Source organism: Ailuropoda melanoleuca, chromosome 2 (genome assembly GCF_002007445.2).
Source record: "Ailuropoda melanoleuca isolate Jingjing chromosome 2, ASM200744v2, whole genome shotgun sequence".
In the NCBI taxonomy this organism is placed as follows: Eukaryota; Metazoa; Chordata; class Mammalia; order Carnivora; family Ursidae; genus Ailuropoda; species Ailuropoda melanoleuca.
Window position 1 is genome coordinate 49913172 of NC_048219.1, and position 27340 is coordinate 49940511.

The 27340-nt window shown below is 34.1% G+C and overlaps 1 protein-coding gene across 3 annotated transcripts in view; it reads left to right on the forward strand.

Moving 5' to 3' along the window:
- Positions 1 to 17021, forward strand: part of DNAJB4 (DnaJ heat shock protein family (Hsp40) member B4) — a 41904-nt gene extending 24883 nt beyond the window's left edge. Inside the window, exons 2-4 of one of the 3 annotated variants that reach the window (XM_019802863.2) lie at positions 7400 to 7687; positions 13832 to 14400; positions 15768 to 17021. In XM_019802863.2, the coding sequence (XP_019658422.1) occupies positions 7477 to 7687; positions 13832 to 14400; positions 15768 to 16001 (1014 nt within the window). In that variant the 5' untranslated portion in view covers positions 7400 to 7476 and the 3' untranslated portion in view covers positions 16002 to 17021. Of the gene's footprint in view, positions 1 to 5499; positions 7688 to 13831; positions 14401 to 15767 lie in introns of those variants that run through there. The other 2 variants (XM_002922318.4, XM_019802866.2) reach the window with 2 other exon arrangements.
- Positions 17022 to 27340: the final 10319 nt, after the last annotated feature.

Genomic DNA, 27340 nt, shown 5'->3' on the forward strand with positions numbered 1-27340 from the left:
TCTCCCCTCCAGGAACCCTCAGTTTGTTCTCAAAATTAAGAGTCTCTTGTTTGCCTCCCTCTCTGTTTTTATCTTATTTCATTTTTTCTCTCCCTTCCTCTATGTTCGTCTGTTTTGTTTCTTAAACTCCCATATGAGTGAAATCATATGGTATTTGTCTTTCTCTGATTGACTTATTTCGCTTAGCATAATACCCTCTAGTTCCATTCACATCGTTGCAAATTCAGATGTCTTTTGAAATATTTTCTCCCAATCTGTGGCTTCTTTTCTCATTCTCTTGATGATGTCCTTCTCAGCAAAAAATTACAATTTTAATGCAGTCCAGCTTACCATTTCTCTCTTTCATGAACTGTTCCTTTGGTATTATATTTAAAAATCATTGCCAAACCCAAGGTTATCTAGATTTTTTCATATGTTCTAGGGGTTTTATAGTTTTGCATTTGACACTTAGGTCTGTGATCCATTTTGAGTTAATTCTTGTGAAAGGTTTAAGGTCTGTGTCTAGATTCATTTCTTTGCAAGTGGATGTCCAGTTGTTCAGCACTATTTGTTGAAAAGACTGTTTTTTCTCCCTTGTATTGCCTTTGCTCTTTTGTCAAAGATCAGTTGACTATATTATATGTGTCTATTTCTGGGTTCTCTATTCTGTTCTATTGGCTTGTTTGCCTGTTCTTTCACCAATACCACACTGTCATGATTACTGTGTTTGAAATAGTCAATGTCTTTGAGATTTGTATTTGAAATACAATGAATGCTACCTATGTGAAAGTTTAATGATTTTAAATTTTAACAGAGTCAAGATGAATAAGTAGCATATTAACTGGGGTATTTGGAAAGAGCCATTTATTCTTAGTTCAACAGCTGTTGTGTGTGGATGTATATGCTTGTAAATAAGGACATTTTATTATCCCTATGGTATGGTAATTTTTTTTCTAGAAAAAAGTTCTAGTTCATATGATGAGATGAGATCATTGTCATCACAATAGTAGCTAACACTTTCATAGTCCTCATTATGTGCCAGTTACATTTAAGTGTGTCACACATTTATCTTATTTATCCTCACAACAACCCTATGAAGTAGGTATTAATGCCAATCCCACTTGACAGATGAGGAAACTGAGGCACAGAAAAGTTAAGTCCAAAGCCACACAGCTAGTAAGTGGTGTTACCAGGACTCTAACCCAGGCAGGCAGTCTGGCTCCAAAATACGTGTTTTTAGACACTACACTATCAGTATTCCTTGGTGCCACCCTAGCAAATTTTTAGCTATTTAGCTATCTAAAGCACTGTGAGAACAAAGTGTAAAAGGGCCTCAGTTTATTTATTCTTGGATAAGAAGTGCTGGGTAATGGAAGTCACAACTAACTAAAATTAATTACTTGATGAGAAAATTCTGAACTGAATGTACCCATTTAAGAATTAAATATTGAGGGGCGCCTGGATGGCACAGCAGTTAAGCGTCTGGTTCGGCTCAGGGCGTGAACCTGGCGTTATGGGATCGAGCCCCACATCAGGCTCCTCTGCTATGAGCCTGCTTCTTCCTCTCCCACTCCCCCTGCTTGTGTTCCCTCTCTCGCTGGCTGTCTCTATCTCTGTCAAATAAATAAATAAAATCTTTAAAAAAAATTAAATATTGACAGAAAAAGTTTCCAACAGGAGCATTGGTAAAATATTAGAAGTCATCTGTCTTTAAGTATTTAAGTGATGATCTGAATTTCAATAGTGATTTCTTCTGAGACTCTGGACGGCATGTTGTCTTTCTTTGTACTAATGTATTATAAACTGAGAAATTATTTGTGAATTGGAGAAAAAAACTTTTTTATTGTCTACTAATAAAGCCAAAGTAGAGGTGAAGATGGTATCAGTTGAATGACTACTTATGTACTTTTAAGACTTTTGTGTGTGGTAAAGTGCTATTTTTAGCTCTCATGATCTAAACATATATAATATTTTAAGCTGTGATTATACAATCAAAAAGGACTCATACTTCTGTAAAAATAATTTATCTATAATTACTATGAAAGCATGATATCACAAATAAGGAAGATTTGTTAAAGTTTTTGAAAAAAAATATGGTCATTACAATTTTTACTTAATTCTGGCCCATGTCTCCCTAAGAATGACATACTTCCTCCACATATATTATTGGGCACAAAAACTGTTAAACTGTGTTTTATTTTATTTTATGTTATTTTTTTTTAAAGATTTTATTTATTTATTTGACAGAGATGGAGACAGCCAGCAAGAGAGGGAACACAAGCAGGGGGAGTGGGAGAGGAAGAAGCAGGCTCACAGCAGAGGAGCCTGATGCAGGGCTTGATCCCAGAACGCCGGGATCAAGCCCTGAGCCGAAGGCAGCCGCTTAACGACTGCACTACCCAGGTGCCCCTGTTAAACTGTGTTTAAAAAAAAAAAAAAACCTTTAATAAACAAAATAATAAACACACTTATGTTTTCTGATTTAGTTGAAAAAATTAAATCTCTTAAAATACAGTGTAACTTACCTTCAGTTAGAGATGAATCACCCCACCCCAGCATGAGAACTTAAACTTGTAAACTGTAAATATTAAGGAGAAGAATCTTTTTGTAATTTTCATTTATTTATTTATTTACTTACTTACTTGTTTACTTATTTACTTACTTACTTATATTTAAAGTAAGCTCTACACCCAATATGGGACTGGAACTTTTGACCCCAAGATCAAGAGTCACATTTCATGCCAACTGAGCCAGCCACACATATATATATATACCTATACAATCACATAAGCAGGATTTATGTGATTTTTAAACAATATTTCAAATAGATTATTATGTAGTTTTTTTGGCTTTGCTTTTCTTTTTTACTTTTCTTTCTTTCTTTCTTTTTTTTTTTAAGATTCCATCTATCTGAGAGAGAGAGAGAGCATGAGCAGGGGAAAGAGGGAGAAGCAGGCTCCCCGCTGATCAGGGAGCCCGATGTGGGGCTCGATCCTAGACTGTGGGATCATGACCTGAGCCAAAGGCAGACGTTTAACGGACTGAGCCACTCAAGTGCCCCTATTTTTACTTTTAAAAGTATTAAATGAGACTTGTTCACATCTCAGCTCCATTTTCCCTAAAAACTGCCACTACTTTTTCCTTTACGTACTCTATTTTTGTCATGATAATTATTTATAGGAATGACAATTGGTCACACACCCCCATTAAAAAAAAAAAACCTCTACACTTATCTCATAGATGAAAAAACTTAGATGAAAACAATTTAACGTAAAGTGACTGTGTAATGGATTTGTAACCCCTAAGTAGTAGAGGAGACAGCTCAGTCTGAAAAAGTAAATGTAAGAGCAAAATTTCTCTAAAGTACTATGTAGGTTAATAATTACATCAATCCACTAGCCTGCTGCATCTAATTGCAATGAGTATCTTTGTATATTTAATAGTTTTTTTTTTCCTTTGGATTATTTCTAGGGACAAATTTCCAGGTATGGTATTTACAGAGATTTTAAAATCATTTTTAATAATTGTTCCCAGGGTCTCCTGGGTGGCTCAGTCAGTTAAGTGTCTGACTCTTGATCTCAGCTCAGGTTCTGATCACAGGGTTGTGAGTTGCTCCCAAATGGTTTTTAAATTATTTTTATTATTTATTTATTTATTTTTAATGGCTAAATGGGTATTTGTTTTGTTGTTATCCATTTTGAACTGTCCATTTACATCATATACTTTTTTGTATATCTCACTATATTAGTTTCCTAGGGCTGCTAAAACAAATTGTCACAAAGTAGACATCTTAAAACAACAGAAATTTATTCTCACACTTCTGGCAGCTAAACCAAGGTGTGGGTAGGACCACCCTCCTTTCAAAGGCTCTCAGAGATAATCCTAGGAGAGTAGTATAGATCTACACATTTCAGGAATAACTTTTCTGCTTGTTTGAGAGTTTCTCATTCTTTTAAAATAAAAATGTAGTGGATTTTATTTTATTTTTATTTTTTTATTTTTAAGTAGGCTCCATACCCAGCTTGGAGCCTAATGTAGGGCCTGAACTCCTGACCCTGAGATCAAGATCTGAGCTGAGACCAAGAGTTGGATGCTTAACTCACTGAACCACCTAGGTGCCCAGAGAATTTTAGCTCCTAAAAAAAAGGGTGTTTTTCCTTGGTAGCCTGAATGTACTGTTTCCTTTTTCCCTGGGCCTACCTTGTTTCCTGGGATCCATGGTTTTTTTTTTCCTGCTCACTTGACTTTGAAGCAGTGGAAGGGTAGTCAGGCTCACCTGGCTCCGGGTATAAGTTGGCCTTGATCCCTGCAACCTCCTCCTGATGCTGCCATACTTATTTTCTTTATTGAAGTATAGCTGACACACAATATTGCATGAGTTTCAGGTGTACAACATAGTGATTTAGTAACTCTGTATGTTATGTTATGCTCACCATGAGTGTAGCTATCATCTGTTACTATTACTATTATAATTCCACTGAATATATTTCCTATGTGGTACCTTTCATTCTTGTGACTTAATTATTCCATACATATAGTATCTTCTTTATCCAGTCATCGACTAATGAACACTTAGGTTTCTTCCATGTCTCGGCTATTGTAAATAATGCTGTAATGAATATGTGGGTGCATATATCTTTTTGAATTAGTGTTCTTGTTTCCTTTGAATAAATACCCAGTAGTGGAATTACCAGATTGTGTGGTATTTCTATTTTTAAATATTTGAGGAAGCTCCATACTATTTCTACAGTGGCTAACCAATATACATTCTTACCAACTGTGCACAAGGGTTCTCTTTTCTCTACATCCTCACCAGCATTTGTTATTTCTTGTCTTTTTGATATTAGCCATTCTGACTGGTATGAGGTAGTATCTCACTGTGGTTTTGCTTTTCATTTCCCTGATGATCAGTGATGTTGAACATCTTATCTTGTGTCTGCTGGCATTGTTTCCAAACATTTGAAAGAATTATTTACACTACTCATTTTATCAAAACCTAGCTAGATTGTTTTATATTATTTAAAATTATAATCGCTCTCTTATTAACTTGAAATTTCAAAGTTGAGGTGAGTTCTTGCTTTTCAAATTTAGCACTATGATTCTTTTTTGTGTGTATGATATTTGAAGAAGTATGAAAATCCTTTATCACCCTTCTCTATATGTGCAAAGTCAGATTTGTTTCCGTTTGTTAGTATGTAATCCATTTCTCGGAAATGTGAAAGATCTAGTCTTTGGATTCTAAAATCCTTTAATATGTCAAGTCCTGATACTATTTCTAGCTACCTGAAAATAATTGAATCAGATGAGAATCTGTTTTTTTCTTTCCTCCCAGCATTACCCACCAGAAGAAGTCAGACTTTTCATAGACAGCAATGCAGTTTTCCTTTGGTAGTGAATATTTAAAGGAGCAATTGATTCTAGAAAAGGTGATTTTTATTATATTTTTACTCTACTCTAGATGCTGATCATTGCACTGGACTTCAACTTGCATTTTTTTTAAAGTAGGAGTTTTAAAGTGACTTTGGATATTAGCATTTTTCCCCAAGTTTTTTTTGGATTTGAATGGTTAACCTTTTGACTTTGAGTATTCCTTGGTGGAACTAAAACATTTGCTTGAAGAGCTAGCTGACAAACCTCTGAAGCCTGTAACTAGACTAGACAGATGCTATACATTTCTAATACCAAAGTATTTTTAAAGGAGAGAGTTTTGAAAAATAGGAAACCCTAGCTGTCAAATGTACAAAGATGAACGTTCTGAAAGAATTGCTGAATCATGAATGTAAAGCTGCTTGGCGTATAGAGTAGGTGTTCCCATATCTTTAAAGGTTAACACATGATCATTAACTTTTCATCATACTCTAAACGTATATGTACATTTACTTTTCCTTTATATGTTCTGTTTTTCTTTTTTAAGGTTACAGATTTAAGGTATTTATAGGGCTCTGTGCAATTCCTTTCACATTTTCTTATTAATCCATCTTTCCGTTATATTAGAAATGGGAACATTTTTGAAAAGATGACAAAACAATATAGGAGATAAAAGATGTGTAATATACATTGAAAATATTTCTCATAAGTATCATATATATGTATATATCATATATATGTATATATATGTATATATATAAGCAGACATCGAAAGGGCATGTAAATGATAGGACATACACTTTGTTAACAAAAAAAAATACAAAACTACAACAAATAAATGTAATTATCAGATAAAAAAAAGGACTAGAAGGAAATACACTAACAAGCAGGGATTACCTTAAGTGGTATGATAGGGAGGTTTTTATTTTATACCTTTTCTTCTTTTTTCTTCCTGTGTTTTCCAAAATCTTCAGCAATGAGTGTTGCTATTTATAATTAGGGAAATATGTTTTTAAAAGAAAAAAAAATACTTCTCATATCACTGCCCCGTAAATAGCATATCCAGATTTTAAGATGATCCAGTCAAGGTCTTATAAGAAACATGAGTATTTACCGTCTGTAACTTGATACTTGTCTTCTATCTTTCCTGCAGCACAAAAATTCTTTAAATAGTGATCCTAGGAATTGGGCAGAGGCGGGGAGGGGGGGAAAAGCGGGATCTCATTCTGTTTTTGCTGAAGTAACTAAAATCAGGTACAGAGCTTTCACAAATATTTAGTTTGCCAGAACTATTAACTCCTGTATACTACAAAAAACTAGTTAAAACCACTAGCTAAAATAATATTTAAGTCCCTTATTGCTTTTGATGTTTATGATATGTAGCCTTTTACAATGTGAAATTGGTATATTGACTTCTGGGCATTTCTGATTGCTAGACCCCCAGGAATTCCAAAAATGACACAAATTATCTGAAAATTTTAATTTAAACAAACCATATTTTAGTATTGTGTATCTTACATCTGGATAACTTGAAATTAAAATTAAAATACCTAAAATAAGTTCAAGGGTACCTTTATTTGTATAATACCTGTAATTTATTTTAACATAGGATGCCTAGTGGCTGTAATTATTTTTGTTGTTTTTTCACCTACAATAGAGTAAATAAATATGTTGCTATGACCTGCTATGCTGAAATACTGGTTTTTGAATCCACTTAGCTTCTTAAAAAGGAAATAAAAATGGGAGAGCCAGAAGGAAAATGAATAGTTAATCATGGAGGAGGAGAAAATCTAGCTCAGTACTTTGACTAGAGGCAGCTGGGGAAGTGACGTCCTGTAGCATTTGCTGTTCTAGAAAGTACAGAGACACGTAGTGAAAATGGGAGGATCTAGAAGGAGGCCGTCTCCTGTGTAGTGTATATTTATCTGTAAGTGAGCCTTTGGGGAAGGAATTAAATACAGAGACGCGGTTTGCTTGCTGCCTAAACACAGCAAAGCTGAATTGCTGATTTGCTTTAACTTTTAAAATACCCAGCTTGGTTTATTTTTCTTAGAATCGTTGTACTGCTAAGACTGGGGACGCTGTTTTCTTTCACAAAGGGAAATCTAAGTTCATTTCAAGGCATTCGAAATGGGGAAAGACTATTATTGCATTTTGGGAATTGAAAAAGGAGCTTCAGATGAAGATATTAAAAAGGCTTACCGAAAACAAGCCCTCAAATTTCATCCGGACAAGAATAAATCTCCTCAAGCAGAGGAAAAATTTAAAGAGGTTGCAGAAGCTTATGAAGTATTGAGTGATCCTAAAAAGAGAGAAATATATGATCAGTTTGGGGAGGAAGGTAAGTATTCTGTGTATATCTTTTGGTCTCTCCAGTTCTGTCTCACTCTCTCTTTTTTCCCCCCTCTTTCAGCCTTCTGGTTATCTTTAAATTAAATTCTCAGACATCAAAAGTAGGAAGACAAATAATGGATAAAAATAAGATTTCATCTTTGATCATCTGAATGAATATTATTACATAGCTGTGAATGAAATGTACTTGTTTGCCTTTTTTTATTTTGGCATTTTGTAATATGTATATTCTGCCATTAGATTTATAATGTTAACAGTGTATATTTGAAAAGAAACCTTACATTCCCATACCCATTAATGAATTGTGTCAAAAGTCTTATGCAACCTGTTTTGTTTTCTAATGAATTTTCTGCCAGAACCAATAAAGGTCCTTCAACCATTTAAAATTTTAAGATTGGCAGTTCAAATTCTGGGTAGTTTATATTTTATTCACAAAAACAAAGGAAGTTTTTTGCCTTTCAGATAGCAATTTAATTTAGATTGAACAAGATAGAATCGTCTCTCTGAGAAGCAGAAGGCCCAGGCATTTAGCTCTAGTTGTTTTTGGCATTCCGCCTGGAGAGGAAAGAATTTTCCTGATGTCATAAAATACCAGAACAAGTTTTTAGCTTAATTGTAAACAGTAATTGTGTGCCAAGAAAATGAGATCTCAGAAATACAATTTTTGACCTAAAATGGCCACCTAGTTAGAACAATTATTGATTTACTTTTAGGTAACATTATTTCTTTGGAAATTTTACTATCTAGGTATAGAGGAAAGCATGACAACTTCCCTTTCCTTGATCCCTGTCATACTTTTGTTTCTTTCATTGTGAGATCAGAAACTAACTGAATACAGTAAATGGGGGTTATTAAGATTATCCTTTTATCATTCTGTATTTTAAATTAAGTTTGTCCATCATTTCCATATAAATGTAGCTATAAAGTAAGACTATTTTAAATTGCTAATTAACAGCAACAACAAAAACACTTTAATTCCTGCAGATGCTGGGCTTTTCCACGTTTTGAATCAGGACTTAGTTACTTCATTATTAATTTTTTCTCCCAAAATATTCTCCTTTAAATTATTGTAGTTATGAAAACTTTTTTATTTCTTTGCCTCCTTTATCGCATTTAACATAAAGTTTTCCTAATCAGAAATATACCCTAAAATACAGTGAAGCAGTAATTACTCATTTTGAGTTTAAAAACGAAATTTATATAAGCAAGGTGATTGTGTAAAGGTTTGGTTTTTTTTCTTTCTTTTGTTTTGTTTTTCTTTTTGATCTGAGCTGCCAAAATTGCAATTTCTGCTCTTGGTTTTGGTGTGATGAGGCCCTGCAGTGTCAGGTTCTTACAAAGTCAATATTGAAAAAGGCAAGTAATGGCCTGTTCAATTCTGTTTGTTCCTTATGGCCATTCTAATCAAAATACTATGATTTGATTCATCTCAAGTGCTAAGCAGGATTCTGAGATACTACAGGCAGTACACTCTTTCTAAAGAAGTTATTTGTAATTTTGTAAAGAAATACACAAACATTCCCCTGAAAAAGCACATAGCCACTGCTTAAACCACATCTCACTGCTAGCTCAAGTTTGTTTGTAACTAAGCCATGAGATTCAGTGTTTTCTAAGGATATTTATCTTCAGAATTTTCAAGTCATCAAATGATACATTTTTCTTGGCTTAACATTACCTCTTCATAGTGTTTTTCTTGAGTGCTGTTTCTCTAGTTTGATTTTTACTGATCATTATCAGTGAATGAATTTTTTAAAAATGAATTTTTAAAAAATTTTTTAAAAATGAAAATGTACACAGTATCATCTGTGTACCCTGAATCCTTTTTTTGTTCTTGATTCAGATAATTGATATAAGCAATAGAGGTAAAAGGGAAGAATACGTGTTTTAAAGCATGGAAATGTATTCAGGAATATCATTCTCTAGTTAGGAGTTACTTGAAAATATAGTTAAATGAAAACTATTTGATTTTTTTTAGAAATTATTCTTCCTTTACAGAAAAGCATTATGTTTATTTGCTCTGTATTCAGAATAGTTCATTTATACTTTGGAAAAATCCCTTTTAGGTATTACTGTTTAAATGTGGGAAAACATTTTTTCTCTTTGCCTTTCATTGGTCAGTTTGTGCCTGCAGGCCTGGTTCTGTCACCCAACGTGTTTCTCCAGTAGTAACAAAACACTGAATTTTAGGACTGTGGAGCTATTAGTAATTTATGTAATATACTCCTACCCCTCCCCCCCAATTATTACACTCTCTTTCAAGGCCTGGGACAGTGAGAACAGGAACCATGAACTGAGAAGTGTATGAGTTGAACAAGCTAAATTTATATAGTTAGAAAGTAAGAGAACCAGTGATCCACTTTATTCATGTTTTGAAAATCTCTAATATCCACAATTTTAAAGGCTGGGTTTAAAAATTTTTGGATAAAAATAGAGATGTTTTAAATTTACCATATGACCCAGCAGTTCCACTCGTAGGAATCTATAAAAGAGAAATGAAAACATAGGTCCACAAAAAGACATGTAATGTCTTTGTGAATGTTCATAGCAGCATTATTTGTGATGGCCCCAAACTGGGAACAATTTAAAAGTACTATCATTATATGAATGGATAAACAAAATGTGGCATATATGTACACACACACACATACACACACAAACACACACACACACACACACACACACACACACGTACACGCTGGAATACTACTTAGCAATTAAAAGGATTGATTTAATAAAACATGCTACAACATGGATGAACCTCAAAAACTATGCTAAATAAAAGTAGTCAGATGTCAAAGGCTATATATTATTTGATTCCATTTATATGAAATTCATGGAAAAAGCACATTTGTAGAGAAAGTAAGCAGATCAGTGGGTTGCCTAGAGCTAGAAGTGGGAGCAGGGGTTAGCTACAGATAGAAACTAAGAGAACTCGTTGGGTTGATGGAAATGATCAATAACTGGATTGTGATGATGGCTGCACAACTCTACAACTTTACTAAAATCTCTGAATTATATATTTGCAATGGGTTAATTTTATAGTATGTAATAAACAAAGCTATTTTTAAAAAGAGAGAAATGTTCTCCATAGTTGTATTTTGTTTTGTTTTGTTTTCAAATTCAACTACATAAATTGAAAATTGGATTTTGAACCTGTCTTTCCCGGAAGGTTTTAGGCTTAATTCAGTGGATGTCAATGGAAGTTTATATTAAAAGACTGAAAAAAAAAAAAAAAACTTTAGTAACGCATCTTTACAGTATCCTAGTTCTCTAACGTTTCTTCTTCTCTATGCCTTTTTGGTTTATAGTTTACTCAATAACTTTCTTTAAATACTGAAAAGTAGTAGTTTTATGATCAAACTTGTGTGTAGTATATTAATCTATACCAGCTTGCTTCTTCAGTTGTTAAGATTACATATTTAATCAACTGGATCTCTTTTTATTTACTATGTATTTTTAAAAATAAGTTGGATCTTTGTGAGTCAAAGCTGCTTAAGGATCTCAGGCTAGTAACTGTATAAGCCTTGCTATAAATCTAGATTTTTACCTATCAGATCTCCTTAACCTAAGAGTTATTAAAGTCCTATAATTTTTTTCTTTCAAATCCTAATTCTCTTCCAATGCTGCTGCTTTTGACACACTTTCAACTAACTAGTGGAAATCATGGTTATAGGTAGTATACCGAACACATATTTGTTTTTGGATTGCAAATTGGTTGGTTGGTTGGTTGGTTTTAAATAATAGCAGTCTTGCTACAGTATAGGCAACTGTTGATTCTAGAGCATATTCCTTGGTCACACAAAGTGGTGATGGTGTCTAGAAAACCTTTTGGAGAGCTGAGGGAATCTAATTGAATATTAAAATTTTCCATAAGCAGTCAAAATATATGTAATAAAAAGTTGACTGTATAGTTGATAACATGTCTGTTAACAATTCAGATGCTAGGCAAAGCAGTACTTGCATAATAATTCATGTTATATTGTTGTGAATTTTGGAAGGATTTTTGCAGTCATTATGTAGTAGCCTTGTCCTTTATCTGAGCTATGTACTTGACTGTTTAGTGTCAAGGAAAACCTCAAAGTTTCATTGGAGCCTTTTTGTCAGCTTTGAGAAATGTCACTTCAGACTGTGTGAATCTTCTCAGGGACTCTGTAATCCTGATTGAGTTACCATTTTTGGCAGAGGAGGAAAGAGGTTTTAACGAAAAGCCAAACCTGTAATGTAATAACTTAAAATGTTATTCCTTCCTTTCGTGAATTTATTATGAGTCCAAAACATTTAGATGTTGTCTTGTAGAGAGTTAGACTGGGCAAGTTAATTTACTCAATTTATGTTATTAACTCTCTGTTAAACGATTATACTCTATTATATTTGTGGGATGAAAGATGAAACGATTGAAGTAATTTAAGCATTGGTTTAGTCACATTGGTTATGACCTTGAGTTATATACGTAACCTATGATTTATAAAAATCTGTCTCTAGCTTTTTTTTAACACTTGGAGTTATAACTGTACCACTAAAATTTATAAAAAGAAGTTTTGTATGAGCTACATGTTAATAGTCCTTGTTCTGCTTATACTTGTCATTCTGTTTCTATAAGAGATATCCTAACTGCTCTTTGGATATATCATTCAATACATATTTTGACAGTTTTCAGATTATTAGACTTTTCTTGGTCTCTCCAGATTTCTATTCATGGATGAAGGTAAACATCTAAACATCAGCTGAGACTGTTGGATAAAATAGAATATATGTATACCTTCTAATGGAAGAAGCCAAATAGAATAAAACATGTAGAACTGAGTCTCTTTGACAGCATGCTGAGTATAATTTTTTATTATTAAGTCTCATATGTGTATGTGTGATTATACTTTATATTGCTTTTGGTTTTCCCTCTTCTTTATCCTGATACTCAAGACACCTTTTAAAGCTTAAATAGGCTTTAAGAACTAGTTCATTCTCTATTCAGTGAACACACGCACCTATCATTTTCATCCCTGTATACACGAGCAATGCAAAAATGAATAAAATGTATTTCCTGCCCTCAAATTACTGTTTGAACATATTAGAATCTCTTAGTTTAATCTTTTGGATTTATTATAGTTTTAAAATTTTTAGATTTTCTTCCTGCTTGTTTCCTTCATCAGAAATGCCCATAAGGCTCATTAAGAAACTTTGCTACTACTGTAATGATATAAATCCTTGTCATTATTGATTCTTTAAAAGATCACTATACTAATGTTTTGTGGGTCTTAATAGAAACTTTCTTTGGTATATAACAGAAAATGCTAATTCAAATATGTGTTTGCTTGTGAGCTACATATTACTTAGTTGAACCTTAAAGAACAAGGTCAAAATGTCACTATCTTGTTGTCTGAAGTGAGTTGTCCACAATAGACAGAAATAACCAGTCCAAAGGACTTATATGTCAGGGGGGTTTACAGCACTTGATTTTAGTCTTCTTTCTACATGCTATTGAAATTAATGCTATATCGTAGTATGCCTAGATAAACAATTTCGTTATCTAGAATAGGGATAATAATTTTGGAGTCTAAAAAAACATTTTTCATAGGGTGTTCTATTATTAGAATTTTTTCCCTTTCTGCCACAGAAAGAGTTCTATTTAATTAATTCTTAAACAGTAAGAGACCTGAAATAAAGCTAGTTAGTATGAATATAATATTTTATATTATTGATTATGCTCACTGATTATAACGGCACTTAAAGATTTAGGTTATGCATTTTGCATTGATTAGCAAAGACCTATTTCAGTTGACATCTTTTGAAAACTTACATTTATATACTTCAGATTGTCCAACCAGTAGTTTATGAGATAAGAGGCTCCCGGTTTTATTTTCTTATTTACCAGTGGAGCAAAAATTCAGGAATAAATGGTCACTAAAGATGGGGGTTTGGATGAAGAATTTGAAAGCTAAAAATTTGACTTAGGATGGAATGGTCAAAAGTTAGGTAGCTGTTCTGCATTTAGTGATAATGGCATTTTATTAATTAATATTAATATTAATAGATTGTAACCTTAAGTAGGCCAAAGTTTATTAGTAATACAGTTTTTGCAAGTTTAACTTTCAAGAGTTGCGAGCTTTTTTCTAATCGTGTCTGTCTGTTCATATAGGGTTGAAAGGAGGAGCAGGAGGCACTGATGGACAAGGAGGTACCTTCCGGTACACCTTTCATGGAGATCCTCATGCCACATTTGCAGCATTTTTTGGAGGTTCCAACCCCTTTGAAATTTTCTTCGGAAGACGGATGGCTGGTGGTAGAGATTCTGATGAAATGGAAGTAGATGGAGATCCTTTTAGTGCCTTTGGATTCAGCATGAATGGATATCCAAGAGACAGAAATTCTGTGGGACCATCCCGCATCAAACAAGATCCTCCAGTTATTCATGAACTTAGAGTATCACTTGAAGAAATATATACCGGCTGTACCAAACGGATGAAGATTTCTCGAAAGAGGTTAAATCCTGATGGAAGGAGTTATAGATCTGAGGACAAAATTCTCACCATCGAGATTAAAAAAGGGTGGAAAGAAGGCACCAAAATTACTTTTCCAAGGGAAGGAGATGAAACACCAACTAGTATCCCTGCAGACATTGTTTTTATCATTAAAGATAAAGATCACCCAAAATTTAAAAGGGATGGATCAAATATAATTTACACTGCTAAAATTAGTTTACGAGAGGTAAGTTAATAGGATTCTGAAATAGAATTATGCATCTAATCTTAGGGAATTTATGTAAGTAATAGCTAATATTTATTAAATGCTTAGTACATGTTATTTTTTAAATTCTCATAAGAACCCTCCAGAGGTAGTACTACTATTATACCTCTTTTATGGATAAGATTATATTTTCTAAGTTTAGTTACTTGTACTAACAATTTAAATGCCAACTTTAAGCACTAACCAGATTGTGTACTATGAAGCCTAATACTGGCTTAACTCCACTCAGTTTTTACAGGTATGGTTTATGAGATATGCATTGTAATTGAAGTCCATATATAAGATTTTTTTCTAGAATTGTTAATTTGGAGTAATAATTATATAACAGAAATATTAATTTAAAATAATTTATAAGTGTACTGCTTTGAGTGCTTTTTTGTTCTATTTTTAGACACTATTTTTCAAATTGGATTCTAATCCTGCAAATATGGCCATGTCAGTTCCCTGCTTAAAATTCTTAAATGATCCCACATAGTATCTACCATAAAGTCCAGACTTTTTAGCTGAAAATGAAAGGTCATTTTAAATCTGATTTCTACCCATAAAGGTTTATGCATTTCCCTAAGTTTGCTCTATTATTATCTAACATACGTTAATGTCATCGTCTGAGTTCTAATCTATGGAACACCGTTGTTTCTCATTCTGCCTCAAAACCTGCTACTGATCCAATGTTTAGCTCAAGCATTCTGTACTCTCAGAAGCTAAGGGGGGGCGGGATAAGCTGGGTGCCCTTTGTCTCACAAAAGACTTCTGCACGTCTGTGCTAACATTATACTGTATTATTATTACCGGTTTGCTTCTGAGTTGCTTGTGCATTCCCTGAGGTGGGGTCTGTGTTCATGGTTCCTAAGCTCAACATCTAGCAGGAATGTGTGGCATATAGGAGACACTCAGTAAACATTTGTTGACTAAACCAATAAATGTATTTCTTATCCTAATATTTTTCCTTCCAAAGAAGTAGGGAGTTGCTCTTATTCTATTCCTCTCGCTGCTAAATTTCTCCCTTTCCTTGTCCAGTTCCATCCCTGCATCTTAAATGTTGTAATGGCAACCCCAAACATTCCATTTTAAGGCAATGTAGGAGACATCCTTTACTTCTCTTTCCTTCTATCCTTCCCCTTCTCCTTTCCTTCTTTTGTAGTATGTCTGATCACGTATGTCCTAAAGGGATTTTTTAATAGGGAAAAAGTCTTGCAATTATTGATATTCTTTTCGAGGTTAAAATTTTACCTTAGTGGTTTCATCCTTCACACCCAGTTTTTGTTGTTATTGTTGTTGTTGAGTTTTTGAGGTTCTGAAGTTTGTTAATTTTATTTGGTATATTTCAGGCATTGTGTGGCTGCTCAGTTAATGTGCCAACAATGGATGGAAGAACCATACCCATGTCAATAAACGATATTGTGAAGCCTGGAATGAGGAGAAGAATTATTGGATATGGGCTGCCATTTCCAAAAAATCCTGACCAGCGTGGTGACCTTCTAATAGAATTTGACGTGTCCTTCCCAGATACTATATCCTCATCATCCAAAGAAGTACTTAGGAAACATCTTCCTGCCTCATAGAATGAAAAACTTTGTTACCCATATTTTGATAAGGCACTGAAAATATAAAAGGACTGGCAGTTTACTGATGTAGATGTGAATTCTGTATAAAGATGTGTAAATTATTTTGAGGATTCATTAAATTGCATGAATAGAGACGGGTCAAATAAATAGGCGAAAGGGATTTTTACAGTTAGAGATGAAGAAACAACCGTTCACTGTATTTTATTTCATTTCTCCCAAATCAGAAGTTTTTAGTATTTTGCTTACGTGTAAAATTTTTTTTGTGGAGTTAGTGGATATATTTCTAATAAAGTACTAGACTATCCAAGTACTTTATTTCTTTTATCTTTACATTGTCAGTATGACAGTTTCTCATTTATAATGGAAATTTAAGTTCTTAACTCACCTACACATGTGATATGTATTTCTAGGAAATAAAAACCCAAGTCATTTGGAAATGTGGCTAACTAGATTTAAATCTCCAACTGAAATGCTGCTATAGGGCTGGGACCCGTAAAAGAATATCCTAATGCATATGTGTTTTACCATTTTGAGTTTTAAAGTGTGCTGTAGCATTTCTTAATAACACGGTTGTGATGTGCTTAAGGCACACCTTTTCATCATAAAAAGGAAATTAATGGCAATTTATCTCCTGTGGAAATCCCAATTGCCTGAATTACTGATATTTTAGAAATAGGCTGTTTTTAAAATGCCATATGTAATTTTATTCAAGTTGACTATATATCTTGGACTTAATAAATTATAGGCACACTTTATTGTCCACTAGTTTAAAATAATTTGTTTATTAATAAATGTGTTTTTAGAGGAAATATTGTTACTTGGAATTAATTTTCCAGTTACACAGTCTTCTATAACTTACTCATCATATGCTATATGTATCTTATGCAATTTCCCTAAAAAGAATAAACTACCACTATGGTGTTAAACCAAAATATGGGGAAAATAAACACTAACTGCTGCTTATGAATGACATTGCTACTACTTGTTATGCATATAAATATTTTACTTTTTCATATGTATAGATTGCATTTCTTAGGTGTTTTAATTTTTTAAATATATTTACGTTTAAAAATTATTATTTTTTTTTAATCATAGTAAGAGTGATGTCTTGACACAAAGTTTTTGGTTCAAAAGTAGCTTTCAGGATGATTGATACATGTACAAGGTGTACTGGGTCCTATCACCCTTTGGCAGAGTACAAGGATTCTTTTAGAGATTCAGTAAATAGGTTGTAATCACCACATACTTTACAGCCTTATGCATTGTAATTGACATGCCATAAAGCTTACCTTTTTAAAAGTATATAGTTCAGTGGTTGGTATATTCACAGAGTTGTGTAACCACTAAGTTCAGAACATTTTCATCACCTGAAAAAGATACTCCATATCTATTAGCACTCACTTCCTATTCTTCAGCACCTGGTGAATACAAATCTTTCTGTCTCTACAGATTTGTCTATTCTAGGCATCTAGTACAAATGGGATCAAAGGGTAGATGGCTTTTTTTCACTTAGCTTCTTTCACTTAACACGATGTTTTCAAGGTACATCCATGTTGCATCATGTATCAGTACTTTGTCCTTTTTTATGGCCAAATAATGTTCCATTCTACAGAGATACCACATTCTGTTTATCCATTTATTAGCTGATGGGCATTGAGGTTATTGCCTCTTTCTGGCTGTTGCGAATAATGCTGCTATGAACATTTTTGTACAAGTTTTTGTGCACATAACTTTTCAGTTTTCTTGGGTATATATCTAAGAATAGAATTGCTGGAAATAATCATATGCTTTAGTTGCAAATGGAACCTGGCTGGCTCAGTCGGTAGAGCATGCAACTCTTGATCTTGGGGTTTTGAGTTTGAGCCCCATCCTGGGTGTAGAGGTTACTTGAAAATAAATCTTAAAAAAGAAGGAAAGAAAGAAAGAAAGAAAGAAAGAAAGAAAGAAAGAAAGAAAGAAAGAAAGAAAGAAGAAAGAAAATGGTGGGAAATGCCAGAGAATTCAGCTAATCATACTTACTATTCTACCTAATTCATAAATAATCCCTTTATAAACTTGGTTCTCTGAACGACAGTTAAAACTCCTTAGGGAAGCATAAACCACAAAAATTTCCTCACAGGTCTAAAGAGATAGAGCTGAAAAGCATCAGTCAAGAGTGGTGGATGTGATTTCTGTATTAAACCCACTGTCATTTATTGCAATTTTTTTGATTAAATATTTTCTCCCATTTGATTAAACTACTGACTCCCAAGTTAAATTAAGGTTTTATAGATTAGGTGGATGGATAATCTTTGGATTAAAAAGTATTTTTTTAAAGTACAGAATTATTCTTCTAGTAGTAAAAAAAATTGATTTTCATTGCTATATAGACACAGTATGCCAGTATCTTTCTTGCCTTAAAGGATACTGATAATGCCTTAGCATGTAGTTGATGCCCAGTTTTTATATGTTGAGTGTTGAATTAATGTAAAAGAGTTTAAACTTTTCTTATTTATGTAAATTGTGAAAGTACTTTTGATTTTATTTACTTATTTATTCAGTACTTTTGATTTTAAAATGTTCTTTTTAAATTCAGCCACATACTTGGATACCTGAAATAGTTTTGCAATACTGGAGATGCCAGTAAGCTAATTGATAGAGATGTTTATCTCTCCTACAAGAAAAACCAGATTGCTTATGCTTTATAATTAGGATGTTTTTAGGCAAGGCGTGCACTGTTCTGTTCTCACTGACCTACCAGTCTCAACTGTGTTATATAAAGCCACTTCACACATTTAGTTCATTTACTTTGCTGCCTCTGAAAACATCTGAGTTTGTGACCCTTTATCTTTTAGCTCATCACCGCCTGCCTATTATTAGCCTTTCTTGGGGGCAAGCAATTGAAAATACTTTTGCTTGTTTATTTTTAAGAAAAAACCTATAATTTGACTAGTTATGATGGATAAAATGAAATTAATATATGTGATTGGATTCGGTACATGACTTAGAAGTAATTACTGTATCCTCGTATTTCAAGGACAATTAACCTCACAGAGTTAAGGTTAAACATTACCCATAATCTAATAACACAGTGTTTATCCAGCAATCTGTAATGTAGTGTACTGCCTATATACCTGGCTTTCATATATATACATATGTGTGTGTGTGTGTGTATTTCCCACTTTATGGGGAATTATAAAATGAAAAGTGATTTGTTACTTTTAAATTATAGCTTAATCAATATTTATTTGAATAGACAAGTTCTATAGGCTGAATATTTCAACCTTTTTATCATTTCTTTTTTTTCTGTGATTTTTTTAATTCATAAAATTCATAAAAGTTTTGGAGCTGGGAGAATTTTAGAGATCACGTTTTCTAGATGAAGTAAACCCAGAGATCCTAAGTGACTTGCCTATAGCTAAAAAGCAAGCTTGTAAGGGAATTCCCGAGATACCTTGTTTCTTATTCTCAGTAACAGTTCCTACCAATATGTTATGATGACCCCCGTTGTTAAATTTCCAAGACTAGGTCAAATTCTGTTAAAGTACATTTACCTACTTTGTGTAGTCTGTGTAATTCAGCACATCTGAAATATTTTGAGTCATTTATGAGCATGTAGAATATGAACCTATAATTTGATGGTGTTAACTAGAAACCTTGAAAGATTAATTATGAAAACTGCTATTTTTTTAAGAAGGGAATTAAGAGCTCAGAATTGAAATGTATCCATTATTAACTTAAAAAATGTATGCCAATGTTATTCTCAAAATACTTCAAGTTCGGGGCGCCTGGGTGGCTCAGTCGTTAAGCATCTGCCTTTGGCTCAGGGTATGATCCCGGCGTTCTGGGATCGAGCCCCACATCAGGCTTCTCCGCTAGGAGCCTGCTTCTTCCTCTCCCACTCACCCTGCTTGTGTTCCCTCTCTCGCTGGCTGTCTCTGTCAAATAAATAAATAAATAAATAAAATCTTTAAAAAAAATACTTCAAGTTCACATCTGAGCTTTTAGATAAATAATATAAATTGAATTAATATTTTTCCAAGTAAAAAAGTTACTGAAAATATGTGATATTATATTATTGTAAAGACAGAGAGAGAGAGAGAGGGGAGGTGTTGAGGGGAGGAAGAGGAAGGGAGGAAGAAAAAAAACCCCTGCAGATTTTATTGAGAAAAATTTGTAATGAGTACAATGCATATAGACACTCTACAATCATTTGCAAATACAGTAATCTCCCCCGAACTAAAAATTGATAGGTACACTTCTCTGTAGCTTTTAGAAATTTGGTTTGAATGAATGCAAGTTCTTGAGTCATTCTTACAGGGAAAATTGTTTTCAACTTTTTTTTTTTTTTTTTTAAAGATTTTATTTATTCGACAGAGATAGAGACAGCCAGCGAGAGAGGGAACACAAGCAGGGGGAGTGGGAGAGGAAGAAGCAGGCTCACAGCAGAGGAGCCTGATGTGGGGCTCTCCCGCAACGCCGGGATCACGCCCTGAGCCGAAGGCAGACGCTTAACCGCTGTGCCACCCAGGCGCCCCTCAACTTTTTTTCTTATTTTAAGTAAACTCCATGCCACACATGGGACTCTAACTCATGACCCCAAGATCAAGAGTCACATGCTCTACTGACTAAGCAATCCAGGCTCCTGTCTTATAGAGATAATTTTAAAAAGAGGAAACTGGAGGTTGGATAAAGAAAAGGAGAGTAAAGTAAATGGCAGAGGAAAGTAAGAAGTCCTGGATACAGCCTTAGACATGAGAAATAAAACCAGCAAAGAACTCCATTCCTATTACTGTTAAAGGGATGGCACTGAGGTGAATATGAAAAATCTGGACAGAAAGTAGTATTAAGTAACAATAGGTTCTGTATTAGAGAAGAGCTTGAGAAATATTTACATTTTTTAATAAAAGTTACATAATATTTTATTTTTTTTATTAAGAGTTTTTTTTAAAGATGATTTATTTGAGAGAGAGAGAGAGTGAGCATAAGCAGTGGGGAGGGGCAGAGAGACAGAGAGAAGCAGACTCCCCACTGAGCACAGAGCCCAATTTGGGGCTTGATCCAAGGACCCTGAGATCATGACCTGAGCCAAAGGCAGATACTTAACTGCACTGATCCACCCAGGCACCCCTAAAAGTTACACAATATTTTAAATCAACTATATATTTTGCATCTCTAGGACTGGGTATGGAGGGGTTCGAGAGACAGGATTAACTGAGAATCATAAGATCTGAAAAGTATTAAACATTTATAATGAAGTTAGTCTTCTTTTCTTCTTAATTGTCTTCTTAATGTGCCTAGCAGGTCCAATAGAACAAAAACAAATTTGAAGTGGGAGTGGGAGATCCTGAAAGGTTTCTAGTGAGTGAGATATGATAAACCATATATTTATTATTCATTAAATAATAGACTATTAATAAATAATAGACTATTCTCTGTTTTTATTTATTTTATTCATTTTTGAAAAGATTTTATTTGAGAGAGAGAGAGAGCATAACTGGTGGGGAGGGGCAGAGAGAAAGGGAGAGGGAGAAGCAGACTCCCCACTAAGCATAGAGCCCAGTTCGGGGCTTGATCCCAGGCCCCCAAGATCATGACTTGAGCCAAAGTCAGATGCTCATCCGACTGAGCTACCCAGGTGCCCCTCTCCTTATTTAATACAATCTTAATTTTAGTGAACCTAAAAACTAACTTCTTAGGGTTGTGCCTAAAACTTTTTTTTTTTTTCCCACAGCAACTTAAATTCCTCAGCTAATCCTTTCTCTTCTTCAATGGTTTCAGAAACAACCCTCTCGGATGGGGAAATTATATTGTACTGTGGTTTTTATAAATTACACTCCCTTACTTATTAAAGCAATCATGAAAATGGGCACAGCCAACTTCAGAGGATTAATTACACAATAGGAATAGTTTTAGGGGCACCTGGGTGGCTCAGTTGTTAAGTGGCTCTTGATCTCAGCTCAGGTCTTGATCTCAAGGTTGTGAGTTTGAGCCCTGTGTTGAGGCTACTTAAAAAAAAAAAAGGAATTGTTATACATTTTATGCTCTTTTCCCAGAGTATTTGATGCATAAATTTTGGAGGAGATTGTTAGAAGTTAAAATTGGAACCCTGAACTGAAAATGGGGCCTTAGTATTATTTAAAAATTAATTGCTGGGGGGCGCCTGGGTGGCTCAGTCGTTAAGCGTCTGCCTTTGGCTCAGGGCGTGATCCCGGTGTTCCGGGGTCGAGTCCCACATCGGGCTCCTCCACTGGGAGCCTGCTTCTTCCTCTCCCACTCCCCTGCTGTGTTCCCTCTCTCGTTGGCTGTCTCTCTGTCAAATAAATAAATAAAATCTTTAAAAAAAATTAATTGCTGGGTTAGTTATATAGGTTTATTCTCATGAAGTTTAAAAAGGGTATACACGATGACCAAGTGGGATTTATTCTAAGTGTGCAGGGCTGGTTTACTATTTATAATTTCTCTAATACATCCTTGTTTTCACCTCCTTTGTACTGTTTCATACAATTGCTTTTTAAATCAGTTAAGAAGAAATATACATTTATACTGTCTTTTATAATTTCATGATTACCTTTGCCAATGCTCTTTGTTTGTTCATGTGGATTTGAATTTACTGACCTGGGCTCCTTGCTTTCAGCCTGAAGAACTTTTGACAGTATTTATTGTAAGGTGGGTCTGCTATCAACAAATTCATTTGGATTTTGTTTATCTGGGTAGATCTTTATTTTGCCTTCATTTTTGAAAGATAGCCTTGCTAGATACAAGATTCTTGGTTGACAGATTTTTATCTTTGAGCACTTTGAATACGTCATTCCACTGTCTCTGGCCTCATTATTTCTGGTTATAGGTGAACCAATCTTATTGGGGTTCCTTTGTAAATAATGAGTCATTAGTCTCTTGCTACTTTTGAGATTATCTCCTTGTCTTTGGCTTTTAGCATTTTTATTCTGTCTGTGGATCTCTGTGCTTATCCTATATTGAGTTTATTTATATTTATATTAATGTTTTTCAATAAATTTGGGACATTTCCAGCCATTATTTCTTCAAATATTTTTTTCTTCTCCTTTCTTTCTCTCTTCTTCTGGTTTTGCATATATTGGTATCCTTAATGGTGTTTTACTATTCTCTGAGGCTCTGTTCATTTTTCTTCATTCTTTTTCTCTCAATTCTTTGGATTGCATAATCTCATCAATATATCTTCAAGTTTGCTAATTATTTTTTCTGCCAGTTCAAATCTACTGTTGAGCCCCTCTAGTAAATTTATCATTTCATTTATTGTCCTTTCAGCTCTAGGATTTCCATTTGGTTCTTTTCTATGATTTCTCTTTATTGATACTCTTCATTTGATGAGACATTGTCATCATATTTCCCTTACTTAGTTAATCATGGTTTCCTTTTTTTTTGTTCTTTGAACATATTTACAATGACTTCTTCTAAGTTTTTGTCTTTTTAATCCAAGCCCTGGTTTCTTCAGAAGCAGTTCTTTTGCTTTCTGTTTTCCCCTGAGGTATGGGTCATACTTTCCACTTCTTTGCATGTCTTGTGATTTTGTTGTTGCTGTTGTTGGATATTAGGCATTTTAGATAATATAGCAACTCTGGGTACTAGTTCCCAACCTCCTCTAGGACTTGTTATTTACTTGTTTGGTGACTGGCTGAGTTATTTTAGTCAAGTCTATTTCCCCCACAAAGCGAAGCCTCTGATGTTGCTCTTCAGAGAATGCAGGCTTGGGTATGTCCATAGTCACCCTGGGATAATAGTGTTTTTGGCAAGGTTCTCTCTTTTTCCCTGACCACACCCGCCTGTTAAACTATACTAATTGCTGACTGATATTCTATTGTTTTCAACAACGCCTTTGCGTCATAAATTGCTCAGCAAACTGATTAAATCAAAGTAGGACTCCTTTGAAGGGATAGTTCCGAAATTTTGTTTCAGATGTGTTCTGATCCCTTGGAAGGCACCTCCTCTTTGTCTTTTTCCTCTTGTCTCTCTGGCAAACCTGTGCTGGCAGGTAGGGAAGGGGTAAGAACAATGATAATTTTTTTGGGGGGGTGACAACCCTGCTTTAGAAGCTGAATACAGGGATGGGGGTCAATTTGGGAGTAGCCCCACGATTCTTTAGCTTGTCTCTCCCAGCATGGAAACCCTGCCCCTTGAGCCAGGTTAAGGGCCCCGAGAGCTCCAATATTTTCAGCAGAGCTGCCCCCAAGGTAGATCCTTCTCTCCCAAGAAGGGGGACATGGTGGTGGAAGAAGGGAGTCCCCCAACTCTCCTTCACATTCACCAGAATTTAGCCTAGCAACAGGTAGCTGGGGCAGGATAAGAAATGATGAGGTCCTGCCCTTCCCAGGAAGATAATCCTTTGAGTGAATTATAATTCTTCAGACTGGAGAAACAGGGATATTCCTAGCTATGGCAGTCTCTAGTGGACTTTCCATCTTACTGAGCTAGAAAGGAGAAGGATAGAGTGGGTCTTGGTCAAACACCACAGATTCTATTTCTATAAAACTTTAATAGGTTTTATTGAATAAATGTTTCTTCATTTGTTGTATGACTTTAGAACCATTTCCAGAGACCTTAAATAGGTGTTTAAAATTTTTTTCATTAGTTTCACTGGGCAGTAGCTCTGCATAACTTCTCATGCTGTCTTATAGTTGAGGCTCACACAGTTTAAGCCTTGACATATTAAAAAAAAGATTGTTTCTTGGAAGGGTGATAGGTATGTTGCTTCTAATATTTTTAGTTGTTCATATTTGTGCAATTATCAAAATGCCTAAACTACTAATAATGTGTTTTAACAAATGACTTTGGAGAAAGAAGATCAATGTATCTTATGTCTTTTTTTTATAAGTAATGTTTTTGCTTACTTCTGAAGTATAGGGTGAAATAATTAAAATACATAATAATATAGTACTAGAGGGTGGCCTATTTAAAATATGACCCACTTAAGATGGAAAGCAAAGTGAGGTTGGAAAGAATACTACTAAGCACCAGGTTATACCAATAAATAACATTTGTGACCTTGTCAGGTTGTTTAACCTCACTGCCTTAGCTTTTTCTCATTAGTAAAATTAAAAGTTTAATAAGATGATCTCAAGGGGCACCTCTCTGGCTCAGTTGGTAGAGCATGTGACTCTTGATCTCAGGGTCATGAGTTCAAGCCCCATGTTGGGCATGCATCCCGCTTAAAATTAAAAAACAAATAAGTAAAATAATAAGATGCTCTCTAAGTCTTAGGTAACTTGAAAATATTGTATTCCTAACAAGGACTATTAAAGAATGATGACTTCTAAATTTTGTTTTAAAATTGCTTATTTATGGAGGGCACTTCATGTAATGAGCACTAATAAAAAATCGCTCATTTACTTATTTTACAGGGAGTCAAATTTTCAAAATTAGGATTACATTTTTTTATTTAATTTTTTTAAAAGATTTTATTTATTTATTCGACAGAGATAGAGACAGCCAGGGAGAGAGGGAACACAAGCAGGGGGAGTGGGAGAGGAAGAAGCAGGCTCATAGAGGAAGAGCCTGATGTGGGGCTCGATCCCATAACGCCAGGATCACGCCCTGAGCCGAAGGCAGACGCTTAACCGCTGTGCCACCCAGGCTCCCCTTTTTTATTTAATTTTTTTTCACATTATGATGTATCTATCAAAAAGAGACTGGAAGAAAACAAACCAAATCATTTAAAAGTGATGATCTCAGGATGGTAGGATTAAGGGTAACTACTGCTTTCATCTTCATTTTCAAATTTAAAACATTTTCTCCAAGGAGCATATGCTGTATTTATAGCCATAAAGTTGTTTTACAGTGACCCCTGTTTAAAGTATTGTATTAATTGCAATTTTGATGACTGTTGTTAGATGACAATGACACTAGATAAGGTCTATCCTCCTGTAGATGAAACTGCCTTGATTGTACCATAAATTTAATTCACTAGAATCTAGTTGTTGTTGTTTTTTTTTTTTTTAACTCATGGGCCAGAAGTTTATTTGTATCGTTGACAACTTTAGAAGATCCTGCACGTTTCCTAAAAGAATAAAGTACTGGTACTAATCTTAGTACTAGTACTGGTAATAGTGTTAGGGTGGAAAAGAATAATGTATGCCTTTTATAGTTATAACAAAGTCACAGTATATGATACAGGGAATTTAAATTAGGTAATGTTACTGCTTCATCATGCTTTGAAATTTAAACAATTTATAGGATAAATATGGTTTTAAAAAATTGATACAGGGAGCAAAATTAGAAAAGCAGTTTGGCCATCTCTCAATTATTCTTCACTTAACCCTATTTTTTTCTCAAAGTTGTTAGCAGGAATAATAATCATAGAAGTTTAGAAACTAAAATATCTATTAATAAGCTTGTTAAAATTCATTTTCAAATATACCTACATTATAACATAGTTCAAAAAGTTAATAAACTACAAAAATTTCATAAACTTGTAAAACTACTCTGTAATTCAAAGGAAATAAAAATTCTCAAATATTAGGCTATTTTATAGAGGCATGTAATACATAGTATTGTTTGTTTTTTACTCTTTGCCAGCAAGAATACATTGCTTACATTGTGCATGAATGTTTATGTATTAGTTTGAACCATATGAAGTTATATTCAATTTTTTTGATCTATAAAAATAGCAATATGAAATTAGCTGACTTTTGACTTATGAAAATAATTTCATATACATATACAGAGTTTTGTAAAACATCACCTATCATTCCTAGATGGAATGACCCAGATATTTTCTATTTTACTCTAGTTCACTAAATTTTTTTCTGATTGTAAAAGAACGATCACCCAACATTTGCAGCAACATGGACAGGACCGGAGATTATGCTAAGTGAAATAAGTCAAGCAGAGAAAGACAATTATATGGTTTCACTCATTTGTGGAACATAAGGAATAGCGGGGAGATCAGTAGGAGAAGGAAGGGAAGAATGAAGGGGGGTAAACAGAAGGGGGAATTAACCACAAGAGACTATGGACTCTGGGAAACAAACTGAGGGTTTCAGAGGGGAGGGGAGTGGGGAATTGGGTTGGGCCGGTGATGGGTATTAAGGAGGGCACGTATTGCATGGAGCACTGGGTGTTATACGCAAACAATGAATCATGGAACACTACATCAAAAACTAATGATGTACTGTATGGTGACTAACATAACATAATAAAAAATTAAAAAAAAAAATTTTTCTGATTGTATCCCACTGCATTAATTTCATGATTTACATTTGTGAACTAACTTTACAGTCTGAAAAACACTTGTAGGTATTCTGATAAGGATATAAATGTAGTGAGTGCCAAAATTTAAAATTAATTGTCAGATTGTTTAAATTCAATTATTTTATTTTTAT